This window comes from Molothrus aeneus, chromosome 2 (genome assembly GCF_037042795.1).
Source record: "Molothrus aeneus isolate 106 chromosome 2, BPBGC_Maene_1.0, whole genome shotgun sequence".
In the NCBI taxonomy this organism is placed as follows: Eukaryota; Metazoa; Chordata; class Aves; order Passeriformes; family Icteridae; genus Molothrus; species Molothrus aeneus.
The window spans coordinates 114944354-114965831 of NC_089647.1; the positions used below are offsets into that span (position 1 = coordinate 114944354).

General features: G+C 40.2%; 1 protein-coding gene across 1 annotated transcript in view; it reads left to right on the plus strand.

The window, feature by feature from the left end:
- Positions 1-21478, plus strand: part of HLCS (holocarboxylase synthetase) — a 136443-nt gene that overhangs the window by 15115 nt on the left and 99850 nt on the right. Inside the window, exon 5 of the mRNA XM_066545565.1 lies at positions 3683-3865. Coding sequence (XP_066401662.1) covers positions 3683-3865 — 183 coding nt within the window. The remainder of the gene's footprint in view (positions 1-3682; positions 3866-21478) is intronic.

A 21478-nucleotide genomic window follows, 5' to 3' on the forward strand; every position in this document is an offset into this window, starting at 1 on the left:
TGTTTCAGTGTGAAGCCATTCCCTGGGTGCTGTCCCTGCATCCCCTGGAAATTGTCTCTCTCCAGCTTTCCTGGGGCTCCTCCAGGCCCTGCAAGGCCACCCTGAGCTCAGCCCAAAGCTTCTCCTGTGCAGGTGAACAATCCCAGCTGTGCCAGCCTTTCCTCCCAGCACAGGAATATCCTGAAACTCACCCAGTGCCACCCCTGCCATGGCAGGGACACCTCCCACTGCCCCAGGCTGCTCCAGCCCCAGTGTCCAGCCTGGCCTTGGGCACTGCCAGGGATCCAGGGGCTTCACATCTTCACTGGGAATTCCATCCCAGTCCCTGTCCACCCTCCCAGCCAGGAATTCCTTCCCCATATCCCACCCAAATCTCCCCTTTCCCAGTGGGAGCCATTCCCAGGTGTAAATGGATGTCCTGGATGTGCAGGGATCCAGGTGCAGGGTGGGTTTCACTTGGTGTTAAAGAAGGGGAATGTCACTGCTGGGAAAACATTCTCTTATTTTTGCCATGGATCAGGCAAGGTAAAGCCAAGTTTTGTGCAGGAAGCAGGAATTTCACTCATTAATCCAAGGAAATGCCTCCAAGGGGTGCCAGGGGATGGTGCCAGAGCTCCCAGGGGTGCCCAGTGGCAGCACAGGGAGCAGTGGCCACAAACCAAAGCCCAGAAAGTTCCGGATCCACTTGAGGAGGAATTCCCTTCCATGGAGGGGGCAGAGCCCTGGAACAGCTGCCCAGGCAGCTGATGGAGTCTCCCTGTCTGGGACATTCCAGACCCACCTGGACACTTCCTGTGTCACCTGCTCCAGGTGACCCTGCCTGAGCAGGGGGTTGGAATGGATCACATCTCCAGAGGTCCCTTCCAACCCCAAATTATTCTGGGATTTTCTCATATTCCAGAGCAGAGCTTTCCCTCTCTGCCTGCTGGAGGTGGTACAGGAATACAGCTTGAGCAGATTTTGGGAGGTGGGAAATAAATCCCACAAAATCCTTACAAAAATAGGAATTGTGGCAAAGCAGGAAGTGCAGAATAAACTTTGCTGGAAACTTTTTTTGTTTCCTGAGTCCTTATTCAGGCTTTAAAGGTTGAAATGTTTAATATTCTGCAGCTATCAAATAGCTCAGAGAATCTGGGGGTGGAATTGGGGTAGTCTAGGATGAGCCAAAACCATTAATTCCACTTAAAAATAATATCCCACAATAGAAGTGTCTCTCCAGTATCATAATATTGTGATCTCTGGTTAAAAAACCACCAAAACAGCCAAAGAAAACCCTCAAACAAACAACAACAAAAAAAACCCCACCAAACCCCCAAAAACAAAACAAAACAAAAACCCCAAACAAACAAATAAACAAAAACCACCCCACCCCAAAAAGACCAAACAGATAAGGTCAAGTGTTCATAATATTTTTTTTCCTTTTTTTTTCTTCACTTTACCTTCTGGATAATGGGTGAGGAAGCTTCCATGGGAAGGTAAATGTTGGTCACTGATGATTGAAATTATTTAAATATTCCCAGCTAAAGTTTTGGGTGGTGGAAAGGCTGATGAGAGGTACCACGAAGTTTAGCAAATAAATAATTGAGAAAAGCAGAGCAAGATGAGTTTTCCAAGATTAAGTTAAGGAATATGAAAGATGAACCCACTTTATGAAAGATTCTGTTTTTTACCAATATTTTAGGTGGGGAACTTTCTCAGCAGCCCAGAGCTCTGAAATTTTAACTGCTCAGGGATCAGGTAGCAAGAGTCTTGTAGCAGTTACAGAGCTCAGAAATATTCAGGGGGTTCTTAGAAGTGTTTTTGTCTTTGATTAGCTTAGATCTGCTGGGTTTTTGGGAACTCTGTTGGACACTGGAGGATATTTATTGCTTTTTTTTTGTAGGCAGCTCTGCCAGCCAGAAAATGGGTTTGATTCTGTCCCTGCAAGTTGTGCTTTGCTGCACCCTTTCAATTGATCCTCCTGCTGCAGTAAAACTTGATACTCCAGAGGTTTTTCCCAGGAAAAAGAAAAGGGCATCAGAGCACAGCTTCAAAAATCAGATTAAAAGCATTAGTGGGGCATTTTATAATTCTCAATGACTTCCAGTCTGGATTTGAAAAGCCCTTGTTGTTTGCAGGCAGTGACATCAGCCAGGAACTATTCTGGCAGATTTGTTTCTCTTTCTTCTCTACTCCTCTGGTGGGTGGGTGTGTCCTGCCTCCTTTTTAATGTATTTATTTTACAATCATGGAGTGGTTTGGGTTGGAAAGGATCTTAAAATTATCCCATCCCACCCCTGCCATGGCAGGGACGCCTCCCACTGTCCCAGGCTGCTCCAGCCCCAGTGTCCAACCTGGCCTTGGGCACTGCCAGGGATCCAGGGGCAGCCACACTCATTAATTTCCCTGAATTCCAGTGAAAATATGTAAAACACAACGAACATACTGAAATTTTGCAAAATGGAAGAAATGGATAAAAATAAGGGCTTTATTTAATAGCAATCAATCGATCTGCAGAGAGTACAAGTGTGGATTCTTTGGAGTTTTTTGTTTGCCAAGGTCAGGATTCAATGTGTGAGAGGGTATTTCTTGTTGGCACTCAGATGTTGATCAGTTCTTATCTCTGTCACAGCCTCACAAACCCTGAGTTCTGCAGCACTTCACTCCAACAAACTAAAAATGGAGCCCTGTCTCTCTCTCCAAGGCCTTTGAAGGATAAACTGTCCAATTAACAAATGACACCTCAATTATTTTCACTTTTAACCCAATACCCAACCACCCATGCCCACAATGGGGACTTTTTTATCCAATGACACAAAACCACCCAAACCCATGGAGGAGAAGGAGAAGAAGAAGGAGCAGCCTCCACCCTAAACCCTCCATCTTGCTTTCTATTTATCCCTGTATTCTAAACCCTTAAACTCTGAGTTTCCCACCCTCTGATATCACACACTTCTATCCAAACTCCACACCTTTAATCTCAGTTTTATTATTGAATTCTGGAAGCTTCTCCATGGCCTCAGGTCAGTGCAGTGTTCTCCTGGGGGTCAGTGCCTGGCAGCACAGAAAGCCCAAAATTCAGGGTTCCAACATACAAAGGCTTTGAAGTATCTTGGAAAAGCAGGAAAAAAGAGCCAGGAGCTTTATGAAGGAGGTTTATGAAGGATTTTTTCCTCTTGCATTTAATTTTAACTTCTAAGCATCTGCTTCAACCACGAGGAGTGATTTTCTACCAGGTGAAAAAGTACTTTTTAGACAGAAGGGTTTCTTTATCTGCACTGATTTCCACTGAATTCATGAGACTTGCTGGAGTTCTCCATACCTTGTACAACTTCTAAAAAGCTCTTTCAATTTTAATATAATTTTGATGGAATTTCACTTTTGATGGAATTTCAGTTATAATGGAATTTCAGTTATAATGGAATTTCAATTTTAATGGAATTTCAGTTAAAATGCCATTTTAATTGTAATTGCAATTCTGTTCATGCACAAAATATTAAATGACCAATCTTGCTGTTGGTTCTGGCAGAGCTGAAAAGCAGAACATTAAATTTAAGTTGGTAAATACAAGTTTGATCGACTCCTTCAGAAAAAGTTTCTGAAGAAGGGAAGTTTTAGGTAGGTTTCAGAGGAAATTCTGGTGTCTTGATGGTTGTGATCCCTGAATTAGAAACTGATTTTCTTTTTTTCTATCTCCTGCCAGGCCCATTTGGAGCTGGACAGCAATTCCATGGATGTGCAGACTGAGGAGGATTTTAATTTGCTCAAAATGAGCAATTCCAAGAGATTTGAAGTTCTCAGGGAGATCCTGAGCTGCCTGGGGCTGAGCTGTGAATCCAGGGCAATCCCTGAGTTAACGCCCATTTATCTGCTCTCTCCTGATGAGGTAAGCTGGGATTTACCCTGCCAGGGAAATTCAGTGTTCTCTTCAAGCCTGGTGCTTTTGTTTGGAGAGTTTTCAACAGGTATTTCAGGTAAGGGAAAAAAATTTCATCTTTAATCCATCAGGTTTGGTCCCTGCTAGAAGGAATTCTGAATTTCACCGCGGGGGAATTGTGCAGGGTTAATTTTATTATATTTCTGTGTTTCTGTTAAGAAATTTTTAATGCTGTACTTTTTGAAGGCTGTAGTGAGCTGCAGAAATAACTGCTTTAAAAGACAGGATTTATTTTTTTTTAAATATAAAATCAAGATAAAAAATTAATCTCTTAATTAAATCAAGATAAAATTTCCAAATTTTAAATCAAGATAAAATTTCCAAGAGAGGAAATGGTGAGGAGCAGAGTGCAGTGAATGGGAAGGGGCTGATGGCACAGGGAAATCAGTCCCTGATTCCTGAGGCTGTTGTAATATTTCCTGGGAATATTTGAAATTCAGATGTCAGCTCTCGGTGCTGCTCTCCTCCATGTGGGACCCTGCTCTGAACAATTGTCAGGAATGTATAAAACGGGGATTTTCACTTGTTTTTCTTTAAAATACAGCTTCAAAATCTTGTGTGAATTGATTCTCTATTTGTGTGGCAATGTGGAAACAAAACTAAAACCCATTTAACCTTTTTGGTTGTGTTAGATGTGCTCCAGACACAAGCCTTGTTTATTGAACTCTTCCTATTTTTCTTCTCCTCTTTCACTATTTTTTTTCATGATTGTTTCTGTCCAATGCCTTTGGACTTCTCAAACATGTTATAAATTAAAATTCAGTTAATTTCTATCCAAACTTGCCATCTAGTGGCATATTGCAGGGTTGCAGACCATCAAGTTATTTTAACTGTCTATCCTTTAGTTAAAGTTTATACCACAATTAGTGTTTAAAATTTAAATCATAAATTCTATTAATAAATTATTTTATTCCTAAATTTCATTAATTGTGGTTTCATGTGATTGTAATTGTTTTATTCACATATTTAAGGGGAGTTTTGCTGTTTGTAGTCGTTATTTTAATGTCTTTCCCTTTAGGCCTGATATAATTCCAGAATCTTGTGTAAAAGGAAATTGCAACAAGTTACAGTTCCTAATGAAGAGAGAGCACATAAAAATAAATAATGAATGTCTTAGAGTTTAGCTTTCTCACAAATTACTTATTTTTCCCCATCCATCCATTATTTATTCTTCTCTTTAGGCCTCCTTCCTTTCCCAGAGAGCCAGGAGATACCAAAAATGTGAATTATTGGAGGAAATCCTTAATTTTATTGCCAGCAAGTGATTTTGGGATGGTTTTCTTAGACTTCCTTGTATTAAAAATACCACAATGAGTCAAATAATGATCAAGCAAACTCAAGGTCTTGCTAACAGATACAAAAATAATGAGAAATACTTTTATATTCCTGAGACTGGGCAGCTCAGGAATGATTCCTCATCCCCAAACTGGACTTTCCATTGTGTGGTTCCCCTCACCTGCTCAGATTTTCTAATTAATTTTAGGAACCCCAAGCTCCTTTTGCTTATGAGGAAAAAATAATAATTGGGTTTGCTCTGCGTTTTTTACTCCATTAAGAGAAAATGAAGCTGAGGGTTTGGTTTTTTTTGGGTTTTTTTGTTTGTTTTGGTTTTTTTTTTGGTTTTTTTTTTTTGGTGGTTTTTTTTGGTGTTTTTTTTTTGTTTTGTTTTTGGTTTTTTTTTTTTTTTTTTTTTTTTGGATAATTTTAATTCAGCTTTAAGTGCTGGTTTGAGGAGTTCTTCAATTTACAGCAGAGCTGTAAATTCTGTGGGATTCCCTTGGTGCCTCTTCCATCTTTTATCAGAGCTTTCACCTGACCTGTTTCCTGCTACCTTTTGGGCATCAAATAGAATTCTAAACTTTATTCTGTGAGCAAATAGCTTCTCCTGCCTTTGCTGAAATTCCCAGAAAATCTGAGTTTTTCTGCATCGTTGTTGAGATGCTGTTAATAATCCCATCAAACCTATGCTGCTAATTGATATAAATGTGATTATTAAGAATTTAAGATGTTCCTCTCCACTCTGTGGGTCTTTGTGCCTTTTGCATTGGAATTTGAAGCTGTTCCTGAGGGGTGGATTGGAATTTTTTTTTCTTTTCCTCCTCAGAATTCCCATTTTGGAGTTTTAATTTCCAATTCACGGACCTTAAAACCACAGTCTTGCTGCATGAATTAAAAAAAGCCAACAAAACATGAGCAAACTGGAATTATTATATTTTAAGTCCAGATGAAAGCTCTGCTGTCTGAATAATGGATGGTCCTATCCATCTTTAAGGATTTTAGATCTTAGCAGGGAGAATTGTGCTACAACAACAACAACTGAAGAGCAATTAGATGAAGAACAATTAGAATGCTGGTTAAAAGCTTAATTAAATCTACACAGCTTGATGCTGAATGTAATTTTAGAGGTCAGTATTGATAGCAAACCCCAGCATCTTTGTTTTTTCTGCTTCTCTTGCTGGGCTGCAGAACAAATGGAGAGGGAAATTCAGTGTTCTGTGGGGAGGGGAGCCCCAGTGTCTGGCACCCACATGTTCAGTGGCAGCTCCCAGCATAGAGATCTGATTTTTAATGCAGCTTCTCCCTTATACTCTCAAATATTTGCTCTTTCAGCCATCTCCAAGGATAATTTTTCAGACATAAATGGCAGGATTGTGTTTTATTGCAGGGAGTTTCAGAGTAGATTTCAAACCAAGGATTTGCTCCTTGAAGAATGAGATTTGTCCCAGTGGTGATTATTCCCATTAGGAATTGCTACACCCTCACATTTGCTCATCTGAAAACTTGAGTAAAAACTCCTCAGGCTCAAAATTTTTTTTTGTGCATTTGAGTAATTCAGTAGCTGGAGCAGAATCAGCTCAGAGCAGATTTCCATGTCTTGGTTCTGGGGTGGCATAGTCTGCTTTTAAATTCCAGGTCCATTATGTCAGCCAAGAAAATGTGCAGTCACTTTATCCTGAATAAATCTTCCTTTGAGGGTGGGAAATTTGAACTCTCAGCTAACACTATAATGAACCCTGATTTCAGGGTACATTTGGAGACAATTGTTTCTGAAATATTTCCATGCATATTCATGGCTGTTGTAGGACTTGAGATCCAACTTCAGGGTTTGTTTTTAAATTTCCAGGGCTAAAATCAGGGGTAGTTACACTGAGACTCCAGAGTTTTTATTACTACCCAGGGTTTTGGTTTATAAGTGAACCAAAAATGTATAATCTACAAAATGGGAGATTTGCTTGTTTTCTCTTATCCTCAAAGCATCAGCATCATCCCTGCCTTACAGACAGTAGAACAAAAACCAAGAGCACTTTAAAATTATTTATTCCAGAAAGGAAATTTGCTCTTTTCTCTGGCTCAGAAGTAAAATAAGAGCTGACAAAAATCTTAAATGACCAACAGACAGTGAGGAACTGGAATAAATCACTGATAAATCATTTGTGTCTAACATGTTTTACTTTTTTTATGTGTATTATGTGTATTATTTTAAATGAGCAAAAACTTTTGTATTGAAGGCTTTTCCCAGTTTATTTCTTGGCTAGAAATGAAAATACCTTTCAAGGCAAAGTAGTTTCAAGGGAAAAAAAAATAGATGAAGCAATGTAAATATATCTGTACCAATAAAAAGGGGTATTTGCTGAAGCACCTTGCTGGCTTTGGGGAATGGATTTAATGTATCTGTAAAACGTCACCTAAGGACTGATAGCTGTGCTAGCAATTAAAAACACTGAATTTAACTCCAGGGATTTGGGGCTTTTTTCCATAATAAATGCAAAGGAATGTGTTGGGCTGCAAGGCTTTGAGTTGCCTGTGTGTGCAGGGAGGGGGGGGCTTGCATTTGCTGGGTTTGTGTTTTTCCCTCTCCCCTCCTCAAATTCACTTTTGTTTCTTTACAACAAAACCCTGCAAACCCAGAAGGGCCACACAAATCATAAAGCAAACTTTTTTTCAGTGTTGGCATTCATGGGAAGTGTCAATGTCTGGATTCTAATCCTAATTCCTGCTGTTTGCTGTGGTTGGAGTGTGGTTCTGAAGGGAATTCTTCTCCAGGAATATGGTTTTTGACAGTCTGTGCCTCACTGTTTTCCTCTTTTTGCTTCATTAGCACTCAGAATAATGAAATTATGTAGGGATTGTGTCCAAATTCAGCAGTTCAGAGCTGCTCTGCTCTGGTTTTTGTATCTCAGTGATGTCTCCTCTTGTACCCAAGTGAACAACATATGTAACACTTGTCCCATGGTGGAATAAATTCTGTGTATTTTAGCATCTTTTTATTCTTTCTCCCCAGTCTTCTATTACTCTGCACACTTTTATTAATGTAGTTTCCTCACAGAACTGTTGGTTCTTGGGTGAATTTTGCAAACTTTTGGGTTCCAGTTGTTTGGTAGAGGTAAAAGCTTAAATCAAGCTGAGTTTGTGAAGCAGATTTTGCAGCAGTCCTGATGCCTCAGGTTTTAGTTTTTTCTATTTTTCAGGTTCTGTGCTGCTTTAGTGTGTGGGGCTGGGTTCACATTCTGGGATGGTGAGCTCTGTGCACAGAGCAGGGAGACAAAACAATTCCTGCTCCAGCTGGGCACCAAGGACAAATGATCCAAATCTCAGCCCCAGAGCACAAACCCCGTGGGCTGGAGAGAGAAAAACAAGCAGGGTGGGACTGCAGGGGCTAAAGCTGGAATGGGACAATGAACTGCAAGATGCAAATGGAGCAGAACTGATCCCAGGGAGAGACCCCGTGCCCGGCCGTGCATTTTGGGGCCATTTTGGTTCATCTTGGGTGCAGCCCTGGCTGGGCTCTGGTGCTGCCCAAGGTGCATCCATGGAGGAGATGCTTTGAATCAATCCCTGCTTTATTCTTTAGCCTTGCCCAGCCTCTGCTCTGGGGCAGCCTGCACAAGGCATCAGTCCAGGGCAGGATGATTTTCACTGGTACTTCCTGTGCCAAGGCAGCCCTGGCATTGAAAAATGAGAGTCACAGAATTCCAGAATTATCAAGGCTGGAGGAGCTCTTCAGGATCACCCAGTGCCACCCCAGCCCCACCGGCATCACCCCAATCCCTGTCCCCAAGGCCACATCCAGACTGCTCTGGGGCAATTCCAGTGACTCCAAACCTCCCTGGGCAGCTCAGCCCAAGGCCTGACCACTCTGCCAGGGAAATTTTCTGTCCCAGTCTCCAACCTGAGCCTGCCCTGGTGCCATTTGAGGCCATTTCCCCTCCTCCTTTCCCTGCCCCTCCTGTCAGGAGCTGTGCAGAGCACTGAGGTCCCCCCTGAGCCTCCTTTTCTCCAGGCTGAGCCCCCTCAGCTCCCTCAGGGATTCTCCAGCCCTTCCCAGCTCCGTTCCCTGCCCTGGACGCGCTCCAGCCCCTCAAGGCCCTGTTTGAGGTTTTCCTCTTCATGGCTCTCTTCAGATGCAAAGAACTTGCTTGGATCACTGAGGCACATTAAATTAACACCTTGCCTTGAAAAATTGTGTTGTTCTCAAATAAAAAAAAAAAAACCCTTTTGCCTTTGTCCAGGGAAGGAGAATGGAGCTGGGAAGGGGCTGGAAAACCTGTCCTGGGAGGAGCTGCTGAGGGAGCTGAGAAAGGGCTCAGCCTGGAGCAAAGGAGGCTCAGGGGGGACCTCAGTGCTCTGCACAGCTCCTGACAGGAGGGGCAGGGAAAATAATGAGAGGAAATGGCCTCAAATGGCACCAGGGCAGGCTCAGGTTGGAGACTGGGACAGAAAATTTCCCTGGCAGAGTGGTCAGGCCTTGGGCTGAGCTGCCCAGGGAGGTTTGGAGTCCCTGGAATTGTCCCAGAGCAGTCTGGATGTGGCCCTGGGGACAGGGATTGGGGTGATGCTGGTGGGGCTGGGGTGGCACTGCATGGTCCTGAGGTTTTCTTCCCACCTTGATAATTCCATGATATCAGGAATAGCAACAGTGACTGTAGGTGGAAGGCATGGAGAAGATGATGAGGACTAATGGCAGAGTCACAGGAAAATTTTTCAAGAAAATTTTCTTGGCTCTTTGTTCAGAGGCAACTTTTGGAACCAACCCTATAGTGCAACATGGCTGTGAAACTATAAAAGGCTTTTTACTGATTTGTGAGACAAAAATTCAACTGGTCAATTGAGAGATTGTTTATTCTGGTGAGAAACAGGATTTGAGTGACAAATGAGCTTTGTTTGTGCTGCCTCCTGTAAATCTGGCTTTGAGGTGAAGGAGGGCAGGGCTGGGTGGGATCTTGGCAATGAGGAATTGTTCCCTGGCAGGGTGGGCAGGGCTGGCATGGAATTCCAGCCCTGGATCCCTGGCAGTGCCCAAGGCCAGGCTGGACACTGGGGCTGGAGCAGCCTGGGACAGTGGGAGGTGTCCCTGCCATGGCAGGGGTGGCACTGGGTGATCTTGAAGGTCCCTCCCAGCCCAATCCATTCTGGAATTCTCTAATTATTAGAAGGCTGGATTACCTCCTAATTTGTTCACTCTCAAAACATTCTTCAGCCTTTTTCCTGGAGCTGTTTTTAGGGGAACCCTTTAAGGGAGCCCTGGGGTGCTGCAGGTGTTCCCAGTGCAGTGCCCAGCCCTGAGCAGTGTCCCTGCCCAGCTGAGCCCCTTTAGTGCTGTCGTTCTGTTCACATCCCAGGAATTTCTGCTGCTCCAGAGCTGAGTGCAGCTGAGCCTTTCCCTCCATCTCCTGCAGCCAGGGCAAGGTGTTTGCCAGCAGGGGACACTTCTGAGCTGCATTTGAGGGGAAACCAGGGAAGGGATGGAAAGCATTTTATGCACAATGTGTTGGAGATAGATTTGCATGAAAATATCTTTGCATGTTTGCAGCAACTGCCCCTGTATAATATTTCCTCAGTTTGAAAGCAGCCTTTGAAATTCCACAGGAATCGATGGCATGTAGTGTCAGGATACAGTAAAACATTTCCAATTAAGAAATCTTGATGGGAGGTGAAGGGAATTCCAAATGTGGAGCCAAGTAATTCCAGGTGGTGCTTAAAGATACCTTTTCCTTTTCTGCTGTTTATTTTCAGGGAATATTTGCCATGTATTTAGGGGAGAGGGGAAGGGAAATCTGGCAAACATTGCCTTTATTTTATACTTGTCTACTTCAGATTTTGTTTTCCTTCTTGCGGGATGGCAGCAAACATGCTGTTCCTGTTAAACAAGCATGAGGCACATTTGTAGGCACATAATAATGAGCAGCATTCTTCCTTTGCATTATGGTTTGTAAACAACTTTTGGGCCCTGGATTGATTCAATAAATGGTTTTGAGGATCATTTGGAAAATGCAGGAAGCTTTGAGGAGTGGAAGCAAGTATGCTGTTTATAGCAATCTCCATAAAAAGGGGCTTTATGCTGCTGTGAGAACTAAAAGTTAATGCCTTTTGTACCGAGTAGCATTTAATCTTTGTGTGGAGCTAACTCTGATGTGAAATTATGATGTGCTGGCATCTGCCCAAAGTGCCACTCATGGAGTTGGATTCTCTCATGTTTCAAGGCTGGCTTGGAGTCAGTGTGCATGATACTTCACAACCACTTTCTTCAGCAGGCATGTTCCTTCTGTACTGGAGAGAATGGAAAATTTCATTATCCCCCCAGAATGGCTTATGTAATATATATTTAAAACATTTGTGATCTCTGCCTGCTGCTGGCTTTTCACTCTTGAGATGACAGAGAGCAGCAGCAGGCCTGATCATTGTTTGGGTACAGGTTACTCAGCAGAGTGCTGAGGCTGACCTTTCTTAATTTCAGTTTGGTCTCAGAGTTTGGGATGGGGATCTAAATTTCAAAAATCAAACGTGGTGGCAGATTGACCCAAATTCAGGTGTCCCATTCTGCCTTGCTGGGAGGGCTGTATTCAAGTGCCTGGGTGTGGATTTTGTTTCAGCACTCCTGGTAAAGCCTTTGGAGTCAGGGCTGCCCTGGAGCAGAGGGGGGATTTTGGAGAGCAGGAATCCCTGCCCTGTGACAAACACCCCGCATTTGGCACCGCTCTGACCTCACCGCTCAGGATCTGACAAAAGTGGAGGATTTCCAAACATAAAAAAAAAACCAAAAAAAACCACCCTCAAGATTCCCTGATGTCCATGGGGCCTGCAGCTAATTTATGGAAGTGAGACTGGGAAAATGAGAGCAGGCTTGGCATCAGCTGGAGCTGGCGAGATCCTCTCGAGTTACCATTGCTCAGAAATGACGCCTCCTTCCCACAATGGGAAATTGTTGTGGGGCTTGTCTGACACTTCCATCAGGGCTCCTTTTGTAGCTTCACTTCGAAGCACATTATGGCCAGAATGTGTGTTTAATTCATGTATCATTTAATTAAAGGGGCAAGTTGGATAAATACAGGGATAAATAAATGTATAGGACCAAGAGGAAATAGAATTCAATCGCTCTTCAAAAAAGAAAAAACTGCAAACTTTAGCTGCTTTTGGAACACTGCATTTGCAACACTCAGGTCTTCTGAATTTGTATTTTATTCCTTTGAAACACTGCACTTGCAATATTCAGGTTTTCTGAATTTGTATTTTATTTCTTTGAAATGCTGAACTTGCAGCATTCAGGTCTTCTGAATTTGTATTTGATTCCTTTGAAACACTGCATTTGCAGCATTCAGGTCTTCTGAATTTGTATTTGATTCCTTTGAAACACTGCACTTGCAATATTCAGGTTTTCTGAATTTGTATTTTATTACTTTTAATAAAATCCTGCAATATTCAGGTTTTCTGAATTTGTATTTGATTCCTTTGAAACACTGCATTTGCAGCATTCAGGTCTTCTGAATTTATATTTTATTCCTTTGAAACGCTGCATTTGCAACATTCAGATTTTCTGAATTTGTATTTTATTAATTTGAAACACTGCATTGGCAGCATTCAGGTCTTTGGAATTTGTATTTTATTCCTTTGAATAGAACGCGGCAATATTCAGGTTTTCTGAATTTGAATTTTATTCCTTTCAAACACTGCATTGGCAGCATTCAGGTCTTTGGAATTTGTATTTTATTCCTTTGAATAGAAACCAGCAATATTCAGGTTTTCTGAATTTGAATTTTATTCCTTTCAAACACTGCATTTGTAGCATTCAGGTCTTCTGAATTTGTATTTTATTCATTTAAAACACTGCATTGGCAACACTCAGGTCTTCTGAATTTGTATTTGATTCCTTTGAATAAAAACCTGCAATATTCAGGTTTTCTGAATTTGTATTTGATTCCTTTGAAACACTGCATTTGTAGCATTCAGGTCTTTGGAATTTGTATTTTATTCCTTTGACAATCCAGTTGTGCAGTAATGTGCAGGAAAAAAACCAACTTGTTCACAACACAGAGTTTATTATTGAAATTTATCAAGCTGGATTTATTCTGGAGAATTAAGATGGGAGTTTATTTGGAGTTACTGATTTCTCAGAGTTTGTCACTGGGCAAAGACTCCAAAAAAATCCATTGTCAGCTGTGACTGGTGCAGCAGTTGGTGGGGAAGGGGCTGCCTCTTCGGGGATTTTTGGGTTCATCCTCTGACAGTTCATTTCCAGCCATGAATTCTGACACGTTGAGGAAAGCTGGAAATTCCAGGTGCAGGGGCAGTGGAATTTGGCATGTGCCTGTCTGCCTGACACGACGCAGTGCTGAGAGTGCAAAGCTGATTAAAGAGCAGCTGTTAGCTGAAATCACCACGTTTGCTGCAGCTCCCGCTCTGTTCTTTGGGGTTGCAGTGGGTGTTCCCAACCTGAGACCATGTCTGACTTTAATAAACCACTCAACTCGATTGGACAACAAAGGATTGACAGGAAAATCGAGGCAAGGAAAAAATAAATCAGAAGGAAAAAATAAATCAGAATAAATACATCTTGTGCTGGCTGTTTTCGTGGTACTTGAATTTTTCTCCTCCCAGGAAAAGTTTCCTGCGTAAAGTATCAGGGCAGCCTGTGTTTTACAGTTAGATCATGCAGAGCTGTTCTTCACAGGATGAAGGGATTTAATTTCAGGAATTTCAGCTGGTCACAGTTTTATCTATGCCAGCATTTCCTAGAGGATCCACAGCAGGGATGAAGTTTGGTCCTGCACCTGTATAATTCCATAATTCTATATACAGTCTTGTGTATGTGTGTGGTAATATGTGTAAAATGATGAAATTACTTTAATCTCTGGATAATTTTATTGTATTAATAATCACATATAGGCCACCTCAAGTTTCAGAAATTATCTCCTTTCTTTACCTGTTCCTTACTAAACACACAAGATAATGTGTTAATACGTTTAAAATGATGAAATTACTTTAATCTGTGGATAATTTTATTTTATTAATCACATTGGCCACCTCAAGTTTCAAAAATTATCTCCTTTCTTTACCCATTCCTTACTAAGCACACATTTAAGATAATGTGTTAATACGTTTAAAATGATGAAATTATTTTAATCTGTGGATAATTTTATTGTATTAATAATCACATATAGGCCACCTCAAGTTTCAGAAATTATCTCCTTTCTTTACCCATTCCTTACTAAGCACACATTTAAGATAATGTGTTAATACATTTAAAATGATGAAATTACTTTAATCTGTGGATAATTTTATTGTATTAATAATCACATTGGCCACCTCAAGTTTCAGAAATTATCTCCTTTCTTTAGCCATTCCTTACTAAACACACAAAACAATAAAAGTGAGTCAAGTGCCAGAGGCCCAGAGGAGACCAGAGAGCTGCAGCCCTGAGAAAAGCTGGGATGAGAGTTCTCCATGGAGTGTGTAAATCAGAGCATGCTCCTTGACTGATGAGGATAAGAACTTTTTTTTTTTTTTTTTTTGGAGAGGAAAAATGCAGGAGGAAGAGCTGGTGGATGTGGTTTGATAGCAGATGAAAAGGCAGAGGCTGTGTGGGAGGAGGAGAGAGGGGAAAGGGGCGACAGCTGAAGAGCAGAGGTAAGGAGTAAGGCTTGAACATGGAGAAAATAACTTTATTACTGCGTTTTCCAGCATTCCCTGCAGCTGCTGGTTGTTATGTACATCTCTCATCATTTTAGCTATAAAAATGGTGCTGCTTTGGGCTGATGGTTTCACTAAAATGTGGGACGAGGTTGGATTTTTACAGCTTGTTTTATTGAGAATCACTTTCCTGCTCCAGTGTGGGTTGTTTCTCATTTGTTTCTCAAGCCTGTACTAAATTGTGCTGCTGAATTTATCTAAGAAATGTTTCAAGAACTGCTTCAGGAAACAGTTCAAAATATACTTCTTAATTTGTAAAAGAAACCAATAAATATATAATTAAAATAATAGCAAAAGCCAGGCAATAGCAGGATCAGTATCGAGGAGATTTTAACATGGAAAATAACATTTTCTTCAGTTTGAGAGTGTTAATTGTAATAAATTTATGATTTTTGCATGTGGTGAGCACTTAAATTTGGAGTTTAGATCATTTAGAAACCGAAGTCTTTGGAAGTGGGGTCACAGATTGCTGAGTCTCAAAACATTTGCTGGACAAACAACCCACATGGAAATTTTTATTCAGCTTTTTTCCTTTGAATATAGATTTCCTTACAGAACTCAATGCCTTAACAGCTTCAGACAGAGAAACTAAATAAAAATAAAGCTGTTTTCATTTGCTGAGAGAAAGAAAGAAAGAGAGATTGTGGATATATATGGATATTAATTTGGATTACTGAACCATTCGCTTATGGCTCTTGTTTTAGTGATTGTTTTTTGATGTTTCACTTGGAACAAAGAAATAAATCACAATTTCTTTTGTAATACGGCATTCAACTGATGAGCAGGTCATACTAGAAGTACAAAAAATTGCATTGGTCTCATTATTAAAATAATTTCAAGGAAGAGCAGCATTCAGCTGGAGAAGGTGTCTCATGTTAAGAGCTGTGCCTGGATGTTCTTTGCTTATGGAATAAAGTCAAGTTTTAGGAACTAAAAAACATCTTTAAATCCTCAGGAGTTTTAAAAACTTATTTAGTGAGAGCATGTCTCTGTATTTCCATGGAGTCAGAATCGATGCAAATCAATTCCAGGAGGTATTGCTGAAATTCTTCTGCAAGATAAGGAACAATAATTTGTGTTTTGATGCCTGATTGTCAAGATCTAAATAAAAAATTGCATCTGGCATGTTTTGACTTTAGAACTTATTACATGAAGTGAGCAATTACCCCAGCATTTTTCTGGCCTGGAAGACATTTCTTCTTTCCAAGATGGAATTGTTGGGCTTAGGGCTCGTGAGGGTACCACAGCTCCCTGTCAGGAGCTTTTATCTGGTTATTTTCCATTTTTAAACTGTCTTTTAGGTGTTGGGATCTCAGTACAATTATTTGCTGATGGAAAAGCAAATACAATAGCTGAAAACAAATGCTAATTCTTATTGTTTTGCTTCCTTGGAGAGAGGGGCACTTTCCCAAAGTTACCATGAGCAGTATGAGCTGCAAATTAAAATCAATATTTGAATTTCCAAGGTTTTTGTTAGAAATACCTGGAAACATTTTTAACTGCCTTTCTACCTTTAGAATATTTCTGTCATTATTTTAAATTTACATAGTTAGGAGCTTTTTGCAGTTACGGGAGGTTTTTCCTTATTTTCCTTTTTTTTTTCCTGTTTTAGCCTCTTTTTTCTTCCTGTTTTAGCCATATTGCTATCAATAACACATATTGATATTAACAATAAATAATTTTGATATTAAAACACATGTGATAGGGTGTTGGATTTGGTGTTTCAGTCCAGTGGTATTTCTGAATATCCAGAAAAGATAAGGGTTTGCTTTTGCTATCTCTGCAGCACTTCTGGAGGTGGAAGTGGACTCTTCTCCAAATATTTCCAAGCTTTTTTCTATCCTACACAATCCACTCTGTTTAATTAGCAGCCCAGGATAAGCAGGTTAGACATTTTTGAACTGCAATAAACTTTATTCTAATTATTGCTGCTCTTATTGCTCCATAGATAAAAAAATTCTCCATCTGTTCAAGGACATTTTTTCCTCTTAGAAGCATTTGATGATTTGCTGCTATTTGATCATTTTGCTGGTAGAATTTAACTTTCACAACCACTGTCCCAATCCTCTTTTTTTTTTTTCATTCACTGGTTTGGCAAACTGAAAGCACATATCAAACTTTAAACTCAAAATTAAAAAATATTTTTTTTGCTCACAGTCTCCTGTTTCCCCAGCAATTATGTTCAAAAACTAAAAAACTGTCCTTATTTAACCAAGGATAAATTAATTAATCACTAAATATCACATATTGATATAGATTTTGTCTGGTTTGAGTACATTAGTTTGTGTGCAGCTATGCTGGAAGTGCATTTTAAACTCCTTTTTTTGGCATTTTAGTTCTGGTCAAAGTAATCCCTGAAACTTTTGCTTTGAGGACAATTCATTTTTAGAAGTTACCCATTCAGTTTGGGACTATTTATTATACTATAATGATTTTCTACAAAGTTGTATTTAATCAGTTCAAAGTTTATTTTTGGAGTGGATTTGTGGTAGAATTAAAAATTTTGGATCCTTTTGTGACAGTAAAAAGAAAAACAACCAAGGTCAGGACAGTCCTACAAAAGCAAGGACTGAAACAAAAACCCTTCTGAAGTGGAGAACCTGGACAGAACGAAATGAAGCAAATCCTTGCCTGGATTAATACAAAATTTTAGAGTGAAAAAAATCATCTTTTTCAGGTGGCAATTCAGATAATTCGCACAAACCAGAAGTGAGAGATGTTTGCAGGCACTGTGATTTAATTTGAGTCAATCCTGAGTTCTCTGTGGGCTGAGTTGCACTTTGGAGTAACTCCTGCTCGCAGTGTGGAGCACAGATATCTGCAGGGACAGGGACAGGTGGTTCTGCTCAGAAAAAACCCCAGGAAAATCCCAAATCCTGCCGAATAAAGAATGTGCCCTGCTCAGAAATGCTCCTCCCCGCCTGTGCTTGGGTCTGCAGGACAGTTCTCAAGCACTGCCTCACTTTGGGTCTGTTCTTGTTTCATTCTTTGAGTGAATTTCCCCAAAATCCTGAATTCCGGTGCTGAGCTTTCCCCTGGACCTGGGGATCCAAACGTGCCCTTGTGGAGTAGGAGCTCATGGTGTGTTGGACTTGAGGCAAACCCTGGGTTTGTTCCACAAAATTGGACCTTACTTTGTAAGATTTAAATGAGTTTTATGTCCAACTTTAAAGGAGAAATTTAACTTGAGGTGTTTCTTTCCCCATTTCTCCCCGAAATGCTTTCGGCTCCCTCTGGAGTTTCTGGAGCTCGTTCCTGGATCCTTAAATCCAAGGTGCAGCCCAGGGTTGGATCCCCATCGTCCTGGATTTCCTCTGGGGCAAAAACTTTGCTCCTTTTGCTCTGAACAAGGCTCAGTCCCAGCGGGAGAAAGTGTTACCTCTGAAAAAGGAGAAAATAATGAAAAACCACGTGGCTGGGAGAGCTGTAAATGAAATTGTATCATCCATTCTCACAATTGAGCATTGTGTGAATACTGTGTTTAAATACGGTATTTTCAACCGTGTTTTGTAAAAAAAGAATTATCAGTTTCTGCTAAACTGGGCATTAGCGAGGCTTCTTTCAAGGTTCAATATTTGCTATCCAAGTTTTACATTGCTGTGTATGTATGCAATGTATTTTTGAATCATGAAGCTTCTTTGATAGTCTGCTAAATAAAAAGCAGATTTACTTTCTTTTTTTTATTTTTTTTTTCCTTTTTTTTTCTTTTTTTTTTTTTTTTACTGAAAAAAAAATAATCCTATGCGGTCAAGGTAATATTTTAAAAATATCTTTGATTAGCAAAGAGATGTTAAATGAAAATCAGTGGTAGCTTAATACTGGGTTTTGGAGCAGGACAACACGCCAAGTGTATTCTTGACATTTTAAGTGCAAAATTCCCAAGAAATTCTTTCTTTCCAAGATGTTCCTTTTGGAATTTGGAGACCAGTCTGTCAACCTGAGTGTGTTTATAAAGGAATATAAAATCCATGGTCCATGCTGAACATCAGCCCTGCAGTTTTGGGGCTGTGCTGGAATCTCCGAGTTGTGGCACTTTTTAAAAATTTTTTTTTAATTTCTTGTACTTAAAAAAAAAAAATCCCTTGCAGTAATGTCCATTTTTTAAAAAATATCTTTGATTAGTGAAGAGATTTTAAACGTAAATTAGTGGTAGCTTAATACTGGGTTTTGTCTTTGAAGCTTGATAACAAACCAAGTGTATTCTTGCCCTCGTAGCGTAAAATTCCCAAGAAATTCTCCTTTCCAAGATGTTCCTTTTGGAATTTGGAAACCTCTCTGCCAACCCGAGTGCGTTTTAGAAAGGAATCTAAAATCCAAGGTCCATTTTTGCACGTGGTGAGAAGTTAAATTTGGAGTTCAGATCATTTAGAAGCTGAAGTCTTTTGAAGGGGGGTCACAGAGTGCTGAGTCTCAGAACATTTCCCGTGCAGTTTTCGGGCCGTGCTGGAATCCCTGAGTTGTGGTACTTTGTAAACATATTTGTTTTACTTTCTTCTACTTTAACAAAAAATAATCCCATGCTGTCATGTTCATTTTAAAAATAGCTTTGATTAGCAAAGAGATTTTAAATGAAAATTATTGGTGGCTTAATACTGTGTTTTGTCTTTGGAGCTTGAAAACAAACCACGCATATTCTTGCTGATATAGCGTAGAATTCCCAAAAAATTCTTCCTTTCCAAGATGTTTTTGGGAGATCACACTGCCAACCTGGCTGTGTTTTAGAAAGGAATATAAAATCCATGGTCCATGCTGAACATCATCTGTGCAGTTTTGGGCTTGTGCTGCAATCCCCAAGTCGTTGCACTTTTATTAATGGTTTTTTTTTACTTTTTTTATTTTCTACTTTAAAAAATAATCCTATGCTGTCATGTCCATTTTTATAAAATATATTTCATTACAAAGAGGTCTTAAATGAAAATTAGTCCTAGCTTAATACTGGGTTTTGTCTTTATAGCAGGACAACAGACCAAGTATTCTTGCCATTGTAGCATAAAATTCCCAAGAAATTCTCCTTTCCAAGATGTTCCTTTTGGAATTTGGAGACCTCTCTGCCAACCTGACTGTGTGTTAGGAAGGAATATAAAATCCACAGTCCATGCTGAGCATCAGCTGTGCACTTTTGGGGCTGTGCTGGAATCCCTGAGCCTGCTCCATGTGAAAATGCGTTGTGGTTTCACCTTAACATTTCCCAGACATTTCTGCAGCTCCCAAACCCCTCCAGTGTGAGATGGTGGGGAGGCTTTTTTTCCCTCAAAAAAGGCAAAAATGAGGTCCAGCTGAAAGCTTGTGGGAGTTTAATGCGTGTTTACAGTGCTAAGAGGAGAATCCTTGGCTCCTGTGCTGCTATTTCATATTCATGAACACTAAATTCATTCACATTTGATGTGTGTAACCCTGCTGAAAGGCAAAATAAACCTGCTGGAAAACCCTCAGCTAAGAATTGGGTATTATCAGGGAGAAGAAAAAATATTTGCTTAGGTTTTATTTACTTTAATCATTCTGCTGCTAATTCCAAGATTTTCAACAAACAATTTTGTTGTTAGTTTAAAAAAAAAAGTTTTGGTACCAAATAAAAATAGTATTATGTGATGGCTGTTGAAGAGAGCCAGTTTTAGCTGCTGAATATATTGCATCTAATTTATTGCCCTATTAGCTGAGAACAAAATTCTTCTGTATTTTCTTTTCCTTAGTCTATACAGAATACTTTTGAGAGTAATTTAATATATATGTGTACAGCATTTGGGGTTAAATTTATATCTGAATTTATGCTTCCAAACATGACTTGGATTATATCATTTAAAGAAGAAAAATCAACCCACTTTATTATGCATCATGCTCAGATTTTTATGCAAAAGTGGAATGTCTTTTCCTTTCTGCCTAGGCTTATTTTTAGCCCAGTTGCCCATAGGTTTAATTTACTGTAGACTTTTCCTTCAGAAAAATAACAATTTTATTACAAAGTAGGTGTCACGAAGAATTAAACGCCCGCCCTGTAATTTCTCACACCTTTTTTCTGGTAGGATAAATCACCACCTGGCAGAAATCTGATTTATCAGCCTTTGGCTGAAGTGTTTGGTGGTGATGTTGTGTCAAAGGTGGACCTTGTTCCTCTGGGTGCTTTCCCCTCAAAAGCAGATTTACGGGCTGGGGCAGCAAACGTGGCCCAATTACTGGTGTGGGACCGGTTCCCCTCTCAGAGCTGCTCGTGCACTCTTTCATTCTGACATTCAAAGCTGCTGGTAAAGGAGATTTTGCCCTGTGATTTTTAGTATCCTGTGCTTTAAAATAAAATGTGATCATTTACTGGTACTGAGCCTGAACTTGGATTTTGGTGTAACGCGTTGACAGTGCATTTGTGAGAAATTAGAGAAATCCTTCTTTAATTGTTGTGTGTGCATGTGGAGCTGAGTGAACACTAATAAAACATTTTAGAGTGTTTTAACACAACTCCACTTTGCTCTTTTTGTCCATGAGGAAACAAAGCCTGAGCTGTAAATTCTGCTTTTAGCAGAAACCTCAAGCAGGCCTCAAAATCAGCCCTGAGAAACGAGCACAGTGTCCTAAAACTCCATCAAAAGAGGGAATTCTTGTTTCAGT